The sequence below is a fragment of the Amblyomma maculatum genome, chromosome 7 (genome assembly GCF_055883805.1).
Source record: "Amblyomma maculatum isolate TAMU_Amacu chromosome 7, ASM5588380v1, whole genome shotgun sequence".
In the NCBI taxonomy this organism is placed as follows: Eukaryota; Metazoa; Arthropoda; class Arachnida; order Ixodida; family Ixodidae; genus Amblyomma; species Amblyomma maculatum.
Genome location: NC_139350.1, coordinates 91,393,312 through 91,412,879, shown reverse-complemented (window position 1 = coordinate 91,412,879; position 19,568 = coordinate 91,393,312). Strand labels below are relative to the sequence as shown.

The 19,568-nt window shown below is 47.6% G+C and overlaps 1 protein-coding gene across 1 annotated transcript in view; it reads left to right on the top strand.

Moving 5' to 3' along the window:
- The window catches only part of LOC146183945 (nose resistant to fluoxetine protein 6-like), a 213,659-nt gene that overhangs the window by 172,914 nt on the left and 21,177 nt on the right, over positions 1-19,568 (top strand). Inside the window, exons 4-11 of the mRNA XM_084608773.1 lie at positions 3,575-3,692; positions 8,034-8,121; positions 10,144-10,247; positions 12,814-12,984; positions 13,532-13,625; positions 13,709-13,801; positions 18,832-18,997; positions 19,291-19,370. Coding sequence (XP_084464899.1) covers positions 3,575-3,692; positions 8,034-8,121; positions 10,144-10,247; positions 12,814-12,984; positions 13,532-13,625; positions 13,709-13,801; positions 18,832-18,997; positions 19,291-19,370 — 914 coding nt within the window. The remainder of the gene's footprint in view (positions 1-3,574; positions 3,693-8,033; positions 8,122-10,143; positions 10,248-12,813; positions 12,985-13,531; positions 13,626-13,708; positions 13,802-18,831; positions 18,998-19,290; positions 19,371-19,568) is intronic.

The window sequence follows — 19,568 nt, the reverse complement described above, 5'->3', positions numbered from 1 at the left end:
ATATTCCCTCGATGTATGCCAATTACATTTTCTCCTCTGTGTTCATTTTATAAGGCCAAATGAAATCATTACGTATTCATCACATGTTTGTGCGCCCTCGCATATAACTCGCAAACACAAAAGCGCACAGGTGTAAAAGCTGATGGCAAGTATCTGCTACAGAGCCACGAAGGGGTACACGCCAGCACACGGCGGCTAAGGACTGGAGCTATGACTCCTTTGCCTGCGTGCTAATCGTCACGAAAACGCCTACATTACGTCTGAATTGTTCCCATTCAGGGCTCTCCCCCATGATGTTTCTCTTTTTCATGGCGCGTCCTTGATCATATAAAACAGTCCTTCTCCCAAAGACTGTGAGAAGAAATTCTACAAAAATGGGAATAAACGTACCTTCTCGCATATTGGTTTCTTTATTGAATGCTGCCGTGGTTTTGGCTTAGCAAATCAGCCCGCAGCTTGGCGTTAAAAGCTTAATCAAAACGTCTTGACGCTAAACACTGGGCCTGTACTTTAAAACTAAATGATCACAACGAAGATGGAAATTTTAGATGAAAATTTTAGAGCGACTTGCGTGCAGCTCTGGGATTTTTTTTTTCTTTTGCGATTAATCTGACTAACGTATCCTCACTGGTGCTACAGAGGGCGAGCCTGTAGTTACGTGTAACGTTTCATTGTACCGGAACAATCGAACTATACCAGCCGTTAATGTAATCGTATGTTTGTAGGATAACAAAATAAGATAGATGATGTTTGTCAGCTGGAAGAAGGGCCGCACGCGCCTGTGGTATCTTAACGTACGCGGAACTAGAACGAAAAACGAGGGTGATAAAAGACTGGAGAGCTACGAAGAAACGGTACTGGACAGAAAAATTATGAAACACACTTAAGCTCTCTCTTTAAGGGTAGGACGCGATAGCGCAGGCTATCGTCCCCACGTATTAATTCCCACTTTAACCAAGCCGTATGAACTTGCTTGCGAGGACTTCCATATGAAAGAAGAGGTCCAAGCTCCTGCCGAGCGTAACGTCAGGAAACCCTACGTCCAGCCAGGACTCGGCCATGTCAGCTGCCCCCTACCGTCTACCAGTGTCATGCTCGCTATTTTTCGTTCACAACGTCGACGTCGTGTTTTGTGGTGCACGGGCCGTCAACGCCATCGCGTTAATACAACTGTAAATGAATATAGAGCAACAAGAGGAGCTAGACCAGAGCACTAGCTCTGCTCCACCGTAGGATTCAGCAGTCTTCAAATTGCAGTGTTTGGATAGCTCACCTTCACGCCAGCAGATGAAGCAAATTTTATTACTCCCGATGATGGTGAACACATCAGGCTCAATGGGATGAAGACAAATTCGGAGCACGGGTGGCGTACTGGGGTCATGGGAAGCGCTGTAGGTGGATACCTGAGGCTCCTTGCTGTTGCGAAAGGATTCCCGACTTTTGCCGCAGAAGTGACAGTCGTCGAAAGACTCACGACGGTGATAAAATATTTTGGACACACTACGCTGGACGCATCGTATACCTTTCATAACTGGCCATGAACCAGAGTCATTAGCTCGCCGTGCAAACGCACCTGGAAAGGTTATTCGTAAAACCTTCCGAGCGTTGGCGGTTCGCTGCTATCCGTGGCTGCTACTAAGGGCACATGAGTTCGGGCAGGCGATGTTCCTCTGCCGATGGGCTTCACTGCCCGAGAAGCTTCTTTCGGATCCCATTTCTTGATTTTTAGCTCGGTGTCGTGCTCGGGAGATGTTCCGCCCAAAACATATCCCCGTGTGGCTGTTGATAAGTTCAGATTTCCGCTTACGAGAGGCCTCGCCGCATCGCGGCCGATGCTGCAATGCGCTGGGCTTCCGCGCTGGTCGGCATATTGGTCGGCTTCACCAACACCATTACTCCAAGGCCTGTGCAAGCTTATGTGACGTCATCGTAGTGAGATCATACTTAAAGTTACGCGGTTGCGTTTTTTTTTTTTTTATTCGACGCTGCTCTGGAGCTACATCTTGAAATTTTTTGTGCTAGCGATGAAGAGGGTTATACTTGTGTTACCTGTGTTATCTAATATTGCCAGTCTTTTGAAGTATATGAGAAGTTTGACACAATCCACCTGGCATTTGTATCAATGGCAGAAATGATTTTCGAGAAAATTTTCACCTTCATTCAGAGTTTCTTTTAATAAACTTTAAGACAGGCACAAAATTCATCTGAGAGCACATTTATTGTTAGATGGATAGATAAAGCTAAGAATGGTAGGCAGAGATATTACTCAGAACGGTGACCTTGACGACACTCGTTGTAGCTTGTCTTGAATACGAGGTCGCTTTCACGGAAATGCTGGTCACAAAGCTGTAACGTAAATATAAAAAAAACTGCTTAAGCTGGGAGCAGCGATTGCCATAAGTATATTAACTCAGCGAGCAGCTAACTCGGCTCTAAATCAGTCATTTACTACGGCCACTACGATCACGTGGCCACTAGCGAAATAAAATTGTTTCCAAAAGAAAATATTTTAGGTTGCAAACACTTTTGTTCCACACTCAAGACAGGGCAAATGCTACTCGATTATTAGTAGCTGTGCTGTCCAAATTGCGTGCTCGATATCCAGATCTCACTGTCGTGGCGTAGCACTAGTGGAAAGGGGGACTTGTGCTGGCCTTCTCTTAGTCTAGGGAGTGTTACCCGAACCTAGGGGGGGGGGGGGGGGGGGGGGGGGGGGGGCTACCCGAACCTGCGTTAAAAGTTCCATAGATCGAATGACAAAGCTAGCGTACAGGTACAATGCCTTATGCGGCGTCTGTCTTGCAACCTGGCGTCTAAGAGTAGACCATATATTACCTAAAGCCTATACCCGCCCATTTCCAAGTAACGGGTGCTAAAGCAATACTACGCTAGGTCTAACCGCTCGTCGCTATGTACCATGTCCGTGTCAATGGCCTTATTTAAGCAGAAGAAGAAAAAGAAAAAGAAGAACGCTCGGTCACCCGCAGCTAATGCTTTCGCTTTACATTCGGTTCGGCAGCATTGAACCCATCTATTTTTGTTTTTATTTTATGAGGTAGATGTTCATATTTTATACCATTAATTACGCCACGATGTAAAGGGAGTACAAGCTCTCCGCGCAGTACCCCGGAAAGTACACTTTACAGCTGGTTTATCATTTCGCCTCCCCCCCCCCCCCCCCCCCCCATTTGAATACTGACACTTAACTTACCTCTCCCCTAACTCACCCTTAACATTTATTGTGTGTAGGAGCCTGCGGCTGGGGTACCAAAAATATATATTGACTTATTATTTGTTCTTCGCAAGTTCAATGTCTCAGACAGCGTGTCCAGCAGAGGTGAAGTTGATGAGTGGCCGACCTAGTGGTCCGTATACCTGCAGTACGCACATGAGAAACGAAGCATGCTTAAGCGGCATGACAACAGCCTGCCGCGTCGACAACGTGCATCGTGTTTTGGTATAGCATGTGAACGCTTGAGCATGAGAAATGAACGCATTTTAATGAGATTTTCGTGAAACAGCCTGTCATGTCACTCACCAATCCGGGTTCTGCACCACTTCACTACCAATGCAGGTGTACAAGGATGTGCTGCTTACCTATACAAGGCTGCAGACCTCCATCGCAGTTCGGGTCGGCATCTGCGTCCCTTCAACGTGCAGCAAAGACGACGTGTTCAAGATGCTCAATCCAGGTTGGTCGCCCTGAGGCCGCACTCTCATATAACCCATTCCGTTTGCTGAAAATATTTGTGTAGGGGTACAGATTTGTGAGGCAAGTAAGAGTTGTTGCGCAATATTTAAAATCTTGAGTACCAGACTAGACACTAAATTTGAAAGCAAGATTAGAGTGGTCTGCCCAGCCACTGAGGTAAGAGGCAGATAAACATTTAACAACAATAAAAAAATATGGCCGTTTCTGGAGATTCTAACTTAAAAAAAAAAAAAAAAAAAAAAAAACGAAATGCCGAAAATGTTCGAGGCTAACATGTTTTGCAGTTTTTGTACGGAGTCGTAGGTTCGGTGCTGTGCCTTCGATAAAGGTGAAAAGGGGGGAAACGCGTGTTTGGTAAGTTTCCTAAAAATATTTCAGGATCCCAAATTTATGGGTCCTCCACTACGGTGGTCCTCACAGCCAGCAATGCAGTTTGGAGACTTAATTACCAGGTATATCAAATAATGGAATACTGCCAAAAGAAGTCAGTATCCAGCAGTATAGGTATATGTCAAATAAATGAGTACTGTCTAATCGGCAACTTAAATTGGTGGAGCAATTTACTTCAGGCCAGGCGTGATAACATCGAAAATAATTATTTGTTCAGCATGAACGCAGTACAGAATGAGACAGGTTTTCATAGAAAGCATTTACAAGCAGCGGCGTGAATGTGGAATGCGCGCACGGTGTGCTTTCTAAAAGTATTCCCTTTTCATGGACCGAAAGACTGTAGTAGTTTCAGGAAACTGTCACCGCTACATTCACGCCCCTTATATTGTACGGCAACCCTCTAGTCAGCGTTTTGAAGGGTATCCTTTGCCATTAATAATCAGCTGGTTAAGCATTACAGTGCGAAGATTGTTAGTGTAAGAATCTAGCTCTCCACGGGCGCATGCCGTGGCCATTGTAGCGATTGGGCGTTCAAATGCACCGATTTAGTATCATGCCGAGTTGTGAGAAGCTATACATGGAGGATCATAATGCACAGAGCTCGACTGGCGGGGTGATTCGTGGCAGTTGCTACGTCATAACTACAAATATATAGAATATGCAACCACCAGTCTCTAGAATACCGCTCAAAGCAGGGAAATCTGACCAACACATATTTGCTATTAGCAACTGTGCTTCGGAGGTGTATAGAGGCACACTTCTCATGTAAGGCACTGCCTGACACCCCATTTGTTCATTGATGAGCCTTGTTAACGCGGCGTTTTATTTAAGAAGCCTGCTTTGAGAACTTGTAAATATTCGGTTACCTGTCAGCGCGTGTATATTGCCTACGCGTTGTTGTCCTGTTTAGCACGCTGTTTTATATTTCTTGGTTCCGCGAAGCTGTTATAGGCCGGTACTTTGGCTTTCCTGTCGCCGGCACTTGCCACTGGCTAGCGCAGAGGCCCGGATATCCTCGAATCATTCTCACGTAAGAAAACTCTTGTGCGTCAGCGTGCCGAATAGCTGACGCTGTCTCAGTGTTCTTCAAAGCGTGCGTGGTTTTAGAGAGACGGGGCAGCGTGAAGACGGGATCCAGTCTGTCCAAACGCGCACGCAACGCCCTGCGGTTGGGAGCGTTAAGCAAAGCCGCGCGGGTTCATATTGGCAAATCAGACGGATATGGCTGCGGTCTAAGCGTGGGCGGCTGAAGTGGAGGGTTTTGACGAATCAATTATTTTTATAGGGCTTAAGAAAGGACTCGGTACAGAAGTCTGTGCATGGGCGGGACCGCCACTGTCTCAAACTGCCATTAATTGCGCCAGAACGAAGTGTATATCAGTTGTTTCAGAAGAAGTCCGCCACCTATTCTTACAAATTGGGTTTTTGAGGTATGAAGATTTGTGTGGCACAGTTGCATCAGCGTTACCTGTGTACCAGCTTACCTAGCTAATAAGGTGGCTAACTAACAGTACGTGAGAACGCCGGTTCAGCCCTCGCGCGTAGGCCAGCTCGATGTCAACTTCCGGCCCGATATTGGGAGAAGTGTGGCTCTGTACTCGTGGGAGGTGCCCACCCCGAACGGGTATACCGGTAAACATCCCATCTAAGAGTATTTTGGCAATGCGTAATCAAACGGGAGCTATGTCAAGGCCTGTTGACAGAGTTTATTGCGTCAGCTTCCATCACTTTTTGTTGTGTGCAATCATGCCTTTTTGTCCTTAGACTGTCCGACGGATGGCAAATTTTGCGCCACCTGCTGTGATCATGCGCATAAACGCAGTTCAAGCGGAAACAAAAGACCGGGCACATTAGCGGTGGTGCACGCCTGCTAGCAGTGCCTCATTTTAGAGATACGCGGATTTTCATGCCATGTGAACGGCCTGCCGCCTCGGAAGGACAATTTTTCGTCATTAATTTCACATTGCTATATTCAATGGATGACTGTTGCTCGTTTGTTTCACCGGGGTCGCAAAGTCCGTAACTGCAACACAACGCGGTGCCGTCGTGGAGCGCGGCGACCGGAAGTAACCGCCGCAAGCCTGCCGGGAGTCCAGTTTGTTCAAGGTCAGCCTCGAAGGGCGTACTCTTTTAAGATGTTAAACAAAACCATATATTAATACCATGTACTACACTTGCTGCACACTGGTAATCAGCGTATTGCTCGGAAAAGGCAAGACATTAGAAAATACGGCTAAAGGCAGCCAGGTTTAGGAGCACAATCTGTGCACGAACGATTGTCGCTGCAGAGTTAGAACACGCAAGCTTTCCTCCGTGAAGCAAGGAAGCGACTGTGGTAGCTGCAACGTACCCGAGCTCATGGCAGCCATGAGTGCTCCAGCACTCAAACTCACCTGGGCAGAGCTGCTTGGGCAGCAGCCGGGGCAGTAGTGCGGGCAAACTGCGCAACCCACACTACTGCGGATGATGTCTCTTGTAATGCAATGTTAACGCGAAAACATGGCGTCGGTGACGTCGTCGGAACCTCCTGCGGTCGCTCACCTGCTGGCCACACGGGGGCCTCAGGGTGGCGGCTTTATTATCGGGTGGCGGGCGCGTTGCAGCTGCCGTCGTCCCTTCGAGTCATGGAGGGTAAACATATTAGTTGCTTCATTTTGTTCTCGAATTTACGCGAGCGTAAACTGAGCAGTTAATTATTTATTCTGCAGATGTAACACACTGATGGCGCACAGCGCGATGATACGACTACCGCCGCCATAGCACCTCGCGATACCAGCCTATTGATGCTGCCTTTGTAAATGTTAAATAAAAACGGCAGTAATGTAAACTGTGATGGGCTATCAGAAATTCGAGCAATGCGCGAACACTTTGCGTTAGACCACTCTTATTCACAAACTAAAGGTATAGCCACACTACGAGAAAAACTTTCCGTGCTGTAAGAATACAGGTGCCCCAAAAGTAAAGCGCAGCCCGCGAGCGCTCTACAAACTGCACCCCAGCGCGCGCTAACAGTGGTTCGGAATGCAGACAGCGAGAGTCCGGTAGACCCATTCTGCAGTTTTAATGCTCCCGTTATCGCTGATGTTGGTGAAGCTGCGCTCCTTACTTCACTGCGCTAGGGGGATCTTTCAAAGCTTCATTCAGGGATTTGTTGTCGCGCGTGGTGTAGAAAGAGTTGGCCTGTGGCGACCCGTGCGTTCTGCTTCCTCACGAACGCTACCACGTTCAGAGTGCCCGCCATAGTTGGCACCATGGTTCGGTTATTATTCAGCCACCGAATCGCGGCACTTGCATGAAGCATTAAAAGCGCCCCTGACGAACACAAATAGAGATCGTGTTCTCGCCGTTGCCAACGGTAAGGCAAGCATCAAAGCTTCACAATGCATCTGCTGTGTCCTCGCTGTCTACGCGTGCTTCCCCTGATAGAGTGCGCTGGAAAGTAGTTTTTTCCGTCGCTCGCGTGCTCCACTTCACTTTTGGGGCACTTTGTACATATGGAAGGCACGAAGACATGTTTTCCACTTTTGTAGAAGATGCTTGCTTAAGAGAACAAACACGAAGCGTCGTGTGCAGTAATCCTTCAGTGAAGATTGAAGCAATTCTGATCGCCACTTTCATAAAGCTGAAGTCAGAACGGTTTATGGTCCTTTTAGGAACTATTTTGACATTCAAAGAAACTGTTTCAAATGTAGTTCAGAAAGCCGTTAAGATTGCCCTTATTTTGAAGCGATCAATAATGCCTGGGTTCGGATCGAGGTTGAACTAAAAAGTGTTTTACATTTTTTTTTTTTTATTCTCGATATGAACAACAAAACTCGGGTGGCAAATTACCGTAACGTTTTCAGCTTTCAAGTGGCGTCAGGAAGACAGGTCAGTGCCTAGAATAAAACTTAAATTCCTACTGTATTTTCTTTCCATGCAAAATGAGCAGCAGTCGCCAACCTCAAGCTTGGAGTCAGCGTCGCCGAGTGCGAAACGAAGAGCATCGTCACCTTGACTGAAGAACAACTAGTCGCCATGTAAGCAAGCTGCCAAACTTTGCCGTTGCTTTTATTTTTTAAGCTACAATTCACATCTGCGGTCCAAGACACTTGAACGATCTCGCGCTTCCTCAGACCTACCACAGAATTAATGCAGCTACCTTTGATCCACGCCTACAGGCAGCAATTATTTTCCTATTTAATTCCTTAGCGATTCCACAACTGGTCACAACCGCCTGGAAGAAAGACTAGAAGGTGATGAGAGTGTTCCCTTGAGTTTTTCAGGAAAAACACATTGTCCAAGCAATTACAGACCCTAGTGTAATTTTGCGCAATTCTAAAGAACATCAATTGCTGGCCCATTGTAACCTGCCTTCAGCCAATTTCATTTCTTGATACCTCTCGTCATGGTTACAGGAAATACAATTGCGGCAAAGCTTTGTAATGTTTGTGTTTGTTCATGTTCAAAAACCACCCAAGCCGTAGCTTTTTCACCTTCCGCCTCGAGATGAGACCAGATTTATCGCTTATGATCACGGCAAGACTCAACTTCTTCTATGTCATTTGAGATTGTTGTGGCTAATTTTCGCTTCATAGCTTGAAAACTCGTTGCCAGCTTTGAATTGAGACCAGCAGCCAGTGGCGGTCGTCAAGATAGTTTTTGTGTGTATGTGGGCGTAATGTAGCCCAGTGCTAAGGTTTATTTTTGAAGCCTTTCTCTGTCTTTCTGCGGGCCGTCATTGCCATGTTACACCTGGTGGAGATGCTGGTGGAGGTCATTTTTTTTTTATGCTTAGGAGTGCGCTCTGTAGCGGCGTAGGTTATCGCTTGAAGTCCCTAACCAATAGTCATCGCCTAAACACCCAAATCCTGCTAAACTTCTTGCCGCGCAACATTCATAAGCGCTGCTGCTTGCAGCTGCACAAAGCTGGCAGAAGCAAACGCAGTTCTTCTCGGCAGATCTATGTAATGATCACCCGCAGTTTATTCCTACTTTCAGGAAAGTAGCTGTGATTGAAGGATGGCAGGGAATATCATAGTCTGTGGGTTATATTGGTGAGCTCATGAGTCTAACGTTTTCGCGATCGTGGGCGCTTTCGCGGTAAGTTCGGCAACTTTGTTGAGGAAATCGGTATGAGACCAGCGGAAAGCTATTCCGTGACGGCTGTCATAAATTTCCAATCTTTCTCGCCTTCCGGCGTCTAAGGGTCTCCACATCGAAAAACGTGCGTCATTTCTTCCGCATCTGGAGTTACAGTTTCTTTCGGTTGCTGATGAGTGCGCTTCTTTTTGGCTAGCTTGAATAATTTATAGAAGGAGCGGACTCAGCGCATAAATCGCTTACAGGAAGTGTGGCAGGGTTCAGTGCGATCCGCTATAGAGGCCTCGCACGCGAAGCACCATGCATGGTAGAGCGTATTTTTGTCAACAGCATGCGATCGAATATCTGTCCTTCAATGACGTCACCGCCGCGTACTCCCTAGGTCCCTGCTCATCTTATTGGCTACCATAGCTGCACGATGTTCACTCGTAGGACTGGCCAGGACATGTTTTCAAATTCAACTCAGCTGAAAACATGTTTCAACCTAGAACATTTTTCTAGTATACCATGGCGTATTTATTTCATTGTAATTAATGTCCAAATTTCGTAAACTCAGGCACAGCTCTTGCGGGGGTTCGCGAAGAAGGAGGGCATAATGCAACGCCCCTACTTTGTCGCCACCACCGTCATTACACGGGTAACGTTGTGAGGACAAAGGCATCTTCCATTCATCTCGGGTTATCCTTGTCGCAGCGACAAGCTTCATCAGGAGCCGATCGTAATTGGGAAATGAAGAGTTGACCGAAGTGGGCTGATGTTGCTGCTGCTGATGATGATGAGAGAGAGTGAAGTTACAACGTTACTGAAGCCCCATTTTATATTTGTGTTTCCGAAAACAATTCAGTTCACATATAATTATGTATCTATATTAAGGAATTGCGGCTATGAGTTTGCTGTGTTTGTGCATGTTTTCTATTTCCTGCTTACGGGCTCCTTCAACCACCTGGAACTCTTTATAGATGCATGTTCGGCCTCTTGGGAACCGTCCTGCTGCTTGGAACGCTGCTCGAGATCGTTCTCAACGTCATCCAAAGACCGACCATCTGCGAGTCATTCAGAAGAAGTACGACACTATTCGCTTTGATACCTAGCGAAGCTACTCTTGAGATGTGCGTGCGTGCGTGTGTGTGCGTGCGTGCGTGCGTGCGTGTGTGTGTGTGTGTGTGTGTGTGTGTGTGTGTGTGTGTGTGTGTGTGTGTGTGTGTGTGTGTGTGTGTGTGTGTGTGTGTGTGTGTGTATGTGTGTGTGTGTGTGTGTGTGTGTGTGTGTGTGTGTGTGTGTGTGTGTGTGTGTGTGTGTGTGTGTGTGTGTGCGTGCGTGCGTGCGTGCGTGCGTGCGTGCGTGTGTAACATTTTTGGCTTTGTGTCTCTGCTGTCACATGCATGTTTAAAAAATAAAGGGGAAGCCGTCCCGTCAAGCTTATCTTCAAAGTCGCTTTGTTGCTGCTGCTCTTTTCCTTGTATCTAAGAAAAATGAGCTCATGATCATTATTATTATTATTAATATATTTACTCAACACGTGTTAGCTAGTACCTAACACTAAAGAAAATAGGGTAGAACTGTACCTTGCCGCACCTGTGACGTCAACGTCACTTGGAGCGCCCAATGAGCATGCTCGCTCGGATTCCTCGACCTACGTTGGGAGAGGGGAGCGGGGGTGCATGAACGCGTGGTGAGATGGCGTCCTGATCGCTTGCGAGCAGCATTTTGAAAAAATTATTCCCAAATTAAGGGCTCTCTCAGAGATTATAAGTTTGACATAAATACTCGGAATGACCACCAGTGCATAACTGTTGCATTGGAATATAAGCAGCAAAAAAATTCTCTAGGGTGACTTTAAGCGCAGCGGCCTTCGACAGCGCCACTAAATACCGTACCGATTCAATCCAGCGCTCGCACACGCACACTGGAGCTTTTGCAGTATGTAGATAAGCTTGGCAGTCAAAAATATGCGGCAGGCTTGTTCATGCGCTAACATGGAGAACTCCAGACTCATCCTAGCTTATGGCTTCACAGACAAGGTTTCCAGATTACACTGGGCCCCCCCTATTGCTAAGCTGATGTAGAGGAATCCTGAGATATTCTAGGGCTTCCGACTGCTGGCTAATCACACAAAAATTACTTCGTTTCGTACCCTAGTCGTCTAAGCAATAAGGGCCGCAGAAGAGTACACGTATATACAAAGCCTAGAGCAAACCTTTTTTTATAAGTACAAAAGAGGGCGGCGTCATCAGCGTTGGCCGCAATCTCAGTACATTGATCTTGTGAGAAGCCAGGAATAGTTCTGTTTTTCATTATATTCAGACATCGGGGCTAGGGATAGAAAGCGAAAAAAAAAAAGGCAGCAGTGGACAGCCCTGGCGCAAGGATGATCTAAACGGGATAGGTTCGCTGTGGACTTACGATCAGCCATGCAGTTCGCTCTTTAGGTCATAGTCTTATGCCCTAAACAATACGTCACAAACGTTGAGGTGCCCCAAGGCTGAAATAAAAATATATGACGCAATTTACCAAATGCTTTCGCGCGGTGGTTTTGAATGATAGCAAAAGGCTCGGCCTCACCATCACGGCCTCTTACACCACACACGCTATACGGATATGAGTTTGAATAATAATGAGGACGATGAGTTCCAATCATACATGGGCAGCTTTAACCAAAGAGCGGAATGGAAAAATGTATTTCCATTGCACAAGCTGGGACCATAGGTCATTTTCCAAGCAATTCGCCCCACATAAACCGCGGTCTCACCAGGCCAGGCAAAGAACGTTGTACACATTGCATCGCTGGTGGCTGCCGAGAGGCACTCGAACCTCGCACCTTCCGCATGATTATGCGATTGGATGGTGACATCGAATACCGCAGGCATGATCGAAGCCCCTAAAGCCCAGCGCGTTGCAAATGAGCCGCATGACTGAAGATATAGGAAGGTTTGATAGTGACACCAATGGCTGTTTTATAAGGAGCCGTGCAGGAAGGTTAAGAGGAGGCTAAGGTTGCCGCACATGCCGGCGAGCGTAACAGTGCGTCTAGCAATGAAATTAGCGAGGAACGCGAAGTGCGCCGCCCATCACAAACAGCAGGACCGGCTGAAAGTAGCAACACATAAAGCCCTTAAAGCGGTGGTGGAAGCCGAACACGCTGTTCGCGTAAGCAAATCAGGCCATAACGGAGGTTCTTCGAACCACGGAAGCAGTTAGGGAGATCGCGCGCGCTGCCTAGATCGGAGAACAAGCGGCTGGACACATTCAGCAGCCAGTCTCCACGCTACACTGGTACCATCATCTATGAGTCGTCCTCGATGCGCTGCGCTTTCCCTGCAATTCATTTCAAGTTTGCATCTGCTCTGCCCAGTGAAATAAGCCGCTTTTTTGCATCCCTGTATTATTATAAAGCTGCAGGTAGCCTTGCGTACAAGTGGGGACGTTTGTTTTGTTCGGCCCTTCGTGCGGCCACGCACATTTTACCTTTGGGCCCAACATACAATGGTTCTAAGACTGCGTCGATGATATTTCCCTACACAGTTCTATTTTTGTGTGCTGTCTATATATAAATTCCGCTTGGAATAAATTTGTGTGTCTCCTCTAAGGACGAAATTCGCTTGTCCTCAACTTTTCTCCTCCAAACTCAGAAGCGGACAGGAGTGTGCTGGCCACATTCGGGGTCTTCCGCAACTTGAAGCAGCTGCTGACGACCGAGGACGTGCCGTCGGCGATGCACTGCCTGCATGGCGTCCGGGTCATCACCATGTTTTGGGTGGTGCTGTCGCAGACATACCTCAACGTCGAATTCCAAGCAGTGCGTAGGTACAACCCAGCCTTGGATGCCGATAGCTGCTCAGGCTGCATGTCCGCGGCGTCGCGCATCGTGAACTGATGGCCTTCGCCTAGCTCGTATACACGAGCTCCTCCCCGCAGGAATTAATCAGCACGACTTACTGGGTATGAGATAGGCCCCCTCCTTGCATGCTTTTTAAACGTTTAAAAATTAAAAACGCAGCATTGATATATGTGCTCTTAAACGCACAATACACAAGTCGACGTATTTTCCCGGGTGTGGGTTTTTTTTTAGAGCATGCCCAGACTGGCAACAGAGAGAAATACTAGCGCAAGTCCGCTGCGGATTGTACGTTAAGCTAATTCACTTTGTCCTGTCGGGACCAAAATCTCACTAAATCACACGTGTGCAAGAGTACAGCTGGCAATCTTGTCAATTCCACGCAAAATTATGTGCACAATGTGGAAAATAACGAGTATGATTATATACAAAAATTATACAGTTAAATTAATTCGTAACTTTTAAAATAAGGCTATTTTGTTTCTTCCCTTTTGTTTATATACTCTCGACAGGCGGCCTCAAATTCCTAATACCTGCTGTTGAGTCCTTTTTCTTTCAAGTGGTCGTCAATGGACTCCTTGCCGTGGACACTTTCTTCTTTCTAAGGTATTTGAACGTACTTGTGACTTCGCGCATTATTGTATTCTCCCGCTTGCTCTCTACTGAGATGCTTTTATCATCCTGTCCAGTGGCCTCCTTTTAGCTATGAACGTGCTGAGGAATCTTGACAAGAAGAATGTAAAGAAACAGACATTCGGCATCTTCCTCTACCGGTACCTCAGGTAAGATCCAATTTAGAATTGTTTTTACGCACACATTTCGCCTCTGGCTTGTCAAATGCAACGTTGAAATTCACGGCTCATGTAGTCTACAAAAGCATAACACTACGCGCAGCTTTAAAGACTTTATTTCGGCGCTGCTGAGTTGCGCTAGTTAAGGCGCTCGACTTCTTTTCCCAAGGATGCGGGATTGAACTTTGGCCCCGGCGGCCGTTTTTCGATGGAGGCGAAAAGCCAGGCGCCCGTGTGCTTTGCGAAGTCAGTGCACGTTGAGAACCCCAGGTGGTCGAAGTTTCTGGAGCCCTCCACTACGACGTTCAGAATAGTCTAAGTCGCTTTCGGACGTAAACCCTACTAACAAACACAAACCTAAAATTTTTATTATTTTTATTCTGAAGACACATGTTCAAGCTGCTGCTTTTTTAGCCCCCATAGCTGCTATACATGAGTTCTGAGATGCTTAGCTGGGTCTGGCTATGCGTACAGTTTCAGGTGCCAGCATCCTACAGCTTCGAAGCCTCAGTAGATAGTAATGGTTAACTAGAAACCCCTTTCCGCCGAACAGAGCGCTCAGTCAGTGGCTTTATCTTTAGGCTAATTACCCATAATATGCGAATAAAAGACTTCGACATAACGGAAACTTATTTTACAACAACCTGTCTTGCTGTCATTCTTTCATTTTCATCAAGACGATCTTCATATTTAAAAGCAAATGACTCGCGGGACCTGCGCACCTTTTCTGCTTTTGTTGTTTTTAAGGCATTGTGTAAAATCGCCTCTTTACGGCCAGGAGGGGTATCTGCTGCTGAAGTAGGCCGTGCCGTGTTTCCGGCGACCGCAGTTGCTGGAACGCACATTTTTCAGTATTTTCTTTCACTTCATTTCAAGCAACTGCATTATATGCGTGCATGCGGTAGTGGCACTGGCCCAGTTGTGACCAGCCGACAAGCTTGTGCACTTCCCTCTGCTTTTAATGCGATAGCGTTAAAGGCCCCATTCACCGGAAATCCGACATTGGCTGGCGTTCGCTGGCGCCAGCTTTGGCGTCGTGCGCGAAACATCACGAGCATGGCGCTGGCAGGCGGTAGCTGGCAACTGACATGGCCAAGCACTGGATGAACGTGCCTGACATTACCTTTGGCAGACGCTGCCAACTCGGGCCTCTCCTTTCATATGGGAGGGTGATATCAGAATCAACCGGCATACGCTATCGTGTCATACACTGAAAGGCAGAGATTAGGTGCCTCCCCCCCCCCCCCCCCTATTTTGCTTCTTTCAATTGTAGCAGCAGTTCTTTGTTTTCCCGAGCAGATCGCCGGTTGGGTCGCCAGTGTCGTCTCGTAGGGCCCCTTAGGCGTCTCACAGATGCATTTTGGCCCATTTTCGCGTCGTACGGACGACTGCCTGTTTCAGCGTCTGAACGAGGCCCTGAGCCACCAATGCGATTCAGCTCTCACTGATAGCGTGTGAAGCCACTAGGCTTAGCTCTACAAATTTTCTTCCAACGCGATAGCGCGAAGTGCCCCGTGTCGCAGAAAAGCTGGGCCGGCTTGCACGATAAAGTCCGAGCTAAGTCCAGACTTAAATGGTGTCTTTAGAAAGACCAAGCTTATTTAAGACGGCTCGTGTTCCGAACGTCGAACGCTTCGGGTTCATGTTCACCAGAGTGGCTTCCCAGAACGGCCTCAGCAACCACTTGGGGCATTTTTTCTCGTAACACAATCTTAAGTCGCAAAAAGCAATGGCACGGATTTTACACAACGCAAAATTGACGGAATGTGTACGTCTTACAGCAGGGACAGTGCCAGCGCATCCCTGTATTTCCCTAATTTCTCTACTTAGACACCTGGCGTCCTTGTGTCTTAACCAAGACAGCATTATAGTCGTAATCATACAAGCGACTTATTCAAGTCAGGACTGAAGCCCAGTCTTGACTCCAGTCTTAAGCGTCCATGCTAGTGGCCTATTCTTTAGACTCCAGTTAAGTCTGGTCTTAGCTAAGACAGTCTTAAGATTGTTTTGTGCAAGCGGGCCCTGGTGTCGGTGCTATTAAGAAAAAAAACTGTCAGCCGCTGCCCTAATATTTGCCAGGACATCCACCAGCTTGCGGCGCGCATCCCACAATCAATACGCATTGAGTGGGTCCCACGGGATCTGCTGCCTTCCCAAAGTCAAGCTGATTTTGCAACCCGCCTCGTGAACCAAGACGCATCAATCCCACGGCTTCTCGAAGTCGACGACGCTACCCTCCTTTTGTCAAGAAAGGAGCACCTCCGGCGCCGCACACGTGCACTTATCCCTCCGTGTGCGATATCCCTTCCCCGCGGTCTCACCCGTGCAGAGGAGGTTGCGCTTAGGGATCCGGGTCGGTGTTGCCCTTACACCAGCTGTAACTAGGACGTGGGCATACTTCCAACCCTTATATCCTCGCCCAGGATGCCCGATCTGTAACAACGAAGATGTCGAGGCCGACATCCACCACTTGCTGTGGGACTGTCCAGCACTCAAGCCAACACGAATCCGGCACCTGAGCATAGCTGGCCTTTCAACAACCAATCCTGCCTCATACGTCACTTGGACGCAGGGACCTCATCATCGCTCACTTCTGGACTTCATAAAATCAGCCAACCTTTTTCCATTCATTTAATCGTTTATTCATCCTTCATCTCATAACCTACTGATGCCCTGAGGCAATAAATATCGACTAAAAAAACTGCGTAAAAACAGACGACACGGAAGGAAGAAAGACGAACACGTGTTCGTCTTTCTTCCTTCCGTGTCGTCTGTTTTTGCACATAGTTTTTTTTTTTTTTTTGAAATCATGCACCAACTAGCCCCTCAGAGCGTATTATTAAGTCGCTGCTATTGTTCTCCGTTGCTGTAGCGCGAAAAATCGACAAGGTGTAAGGAAGACGAAGACCACTCATGGCCGTGGTATCTCTTTGTGGCATCTCGATCGCCATCGCTGGTCTGCGGCGCCTTTTTCTCTCGCACTGAAGAAGTGGCCTGAGGCTGGTGGTCATCCTCTGCTTCATCTGAAGTACTGACAACGTTAGCTTCGCATCAAGTCAATAAATCCTGTCTTCAAAGCAGAGAAATATATAGAAATTCTTGCTAACGCTCGAGGAATCGAACTCCGGCTCTTGAGATTGCGTAGCGAGAACCCAACCGATACACCGCAGAACCACGTTGCTTCTTTCAAGTAAAGGTGAACCTTTAGTGTAGTGCCGTAAAACTATTGCTAATGAACGGCTGGCATTTTACAAAGGAAATTCGCGGAATGTAGAGGTGGTGTTAATCACGCTATTGCGTCTGCTCTGAAGGCGAAACTTGAGCATTCCCCTTTTTAGAGTGTTGCTCTTTAGCGCCCGTTCCTGCGTTTCGCGTCGTCATCGCCATTGACCCTCCTAACCAGCTCCCCGGTGCAGCGCGCGCTCCCGCTGCCTCCGTTCGTCACCGTGATATATCTGCCGCGCAACGTTTTTATGGGCCCGCGCACTGCCTCCCGCGACTTCCCGATAACGTAATTGCTCTCTTCGCTCCTCCTCCAATGCCATCCCTGTGCGGCGTCAGTCATAGCGCCGGTTCGGTGTTGGCGGATCTCGATATGTGCACCGCCCGAGCCGAAACGCATACCTCAATCAATCGAAAAGCTCAAACAGCTGATGAGCTGCGCTCAAATTTCTCATTAGAAAGTAACGTAACCGTCGAAATTTCTTGAAGCGACAAGCTCCGCTAGGCTAGTCAACTCCGAGTCTGGCGTGTGCTCCGTCGTTAGAAACACATATAAAGCCCCGCTTTAATCAAGCCGTATGAACGTGCCTTAGTGGCCTACAAAAGTAACGTGAATGCAAGGTACTGGCAGGCTGAGTCTGACATAACCGTCCCATGTGAAACGAGAGACCCAAGTTGGCAGATCCTGCCAGGGGACAACAGTCATGGACACGGGTACGGACACGGCACATAGCGACGAGCGGTTAGACCTGGCGTAGGATTGCTTTCGCAATAAAAGCCACAGCTACGCATGCGCAAACTACGTGACGTCACTGGAGAGGCGCAGGTGGTCGGAGCCGCCGCTGCCGCGCGCTTTCACCGGGCTGTGTTCATGTCTATACAGAAGTGTACCGGTGACGATGATGTGGAATCGGAATAAAGTTTAATCTTATGTGATGTACGGTTGTATCAATGTTTCACCGTGATGGTAAGCCATGGAATATCTATAAGGTGCAACCGTGAACAACAAGGTAAGCCACAACTACGCCAAGGAACCACAAGCTAAGCCATGGCATCGCCAAAAGCTTTTCGCTTCTGATATCCAGGTTTAACCAAGCTAAGCCACCACCAATTTTTTTTTTTCCTTTTATGTCATGTGTTCAATACGGGTGCCACTTGCGCATTATATTTTATTTACAATATTACTACCGCTCTACTATCGGCAGGTACTCCTCTTCATTGTCAAGGCTTGGCGACTTGGTATCTAAAGATAGCACGCTAAATGAAATAAATCATTCCTACATGGTAATAATTAGCATTATTGATGTCTAGGCTGGCTCAGAGACTGCATCGACAACAGGGACTTTTTAGGGCTAGCAAAGAAGAAAAAGCAAACACATGTTTTTCAGAAACATCGCTCGACTGTTGTCACCTGTAGCAAGTACAACATTAACGCAGTTTTATTACCGAGATCGCATAGCGCATGTGTCCGCACACTGTACAGAACTCCTGTAATCCTGCATATTCTCTCTGTGGATCGTGATTGGGGAAAAGAGCACTACGCAGCCAGACGCCAGAGTCGGAACATCGGCACTCGCAGATGCAAGCAACAGCTAGAAAGACGGGGCGGCGCAAAGTGTAGACAACTCCACGGGTCTTGCCGAGAGCTTTGCTATGTCCGCGCTGGTGCTGATCGCGAGTCAGCGTAGACCCTGCCAACTGGTCAAATTTGTATAAGTCGGAAACAGAGCTGCCGCTGTGAGAAGCATGATCATACTTGGTTGCCATTTCTCTTTCCGCCCCTCTCCTCTTGTGGCCAGACTGACCCCAGGCTGTATGGTGCTCCTGTGCTTCTTCACCCTGGTGCCTCTGCTCGGCTCTGGCCCCATCTGGAAGGAGAAGATCATGCCCGAGGTGGCTGCCTGTCGCCGCAACTGGTGGGCCGTGCTGCTCAACGTCAACAACTTTGTCCACTCCGAGCGCATGGTGACTAAACACGTGTGACAATTGGCCGAGTGAACTGTGAATGTTCCACGGACAAAGAACAAATGAGGAGTGCGGACACCAAATATATGAATAGAACAGAATCACGTGCTGGCAGCAGTGACTGTATCCTTGTCTTATAGATAACCCCTTTCGTTATCGAGGACGCGTTAGCTACGGGTCCTATAATGCATGACCTAACATGCAGACTCCCTAGTGTTAGCGCATTATTCGTGCAAGCGGCCTCACGAAGAGGTCCTTCTACTTAACGCGGCTTTATTTCCGTTTCTTTACAGTGCATACCCAGCTTGTGGTACATTAGTGCAGACTGGCAACTGCACTGCGCCCTCTTTTTGATCGTCTTTCTTTTGATGAGGTAAGCTACTACTTTTATTTCAACGCTTTCTTTGTGCGATCACTTTGGGAAAGAACAACGTTGCGCTATTCCAACGGTAATTATGTTTCCGCATATAGTCTGTTTATTCAATTATTCATTACCGTCATGCATATTTCAAATGGTGCACGCAAGCTTTGAAAGCGTTCAGTATCGCTACAGGGAAGCAGAGGATCTTTC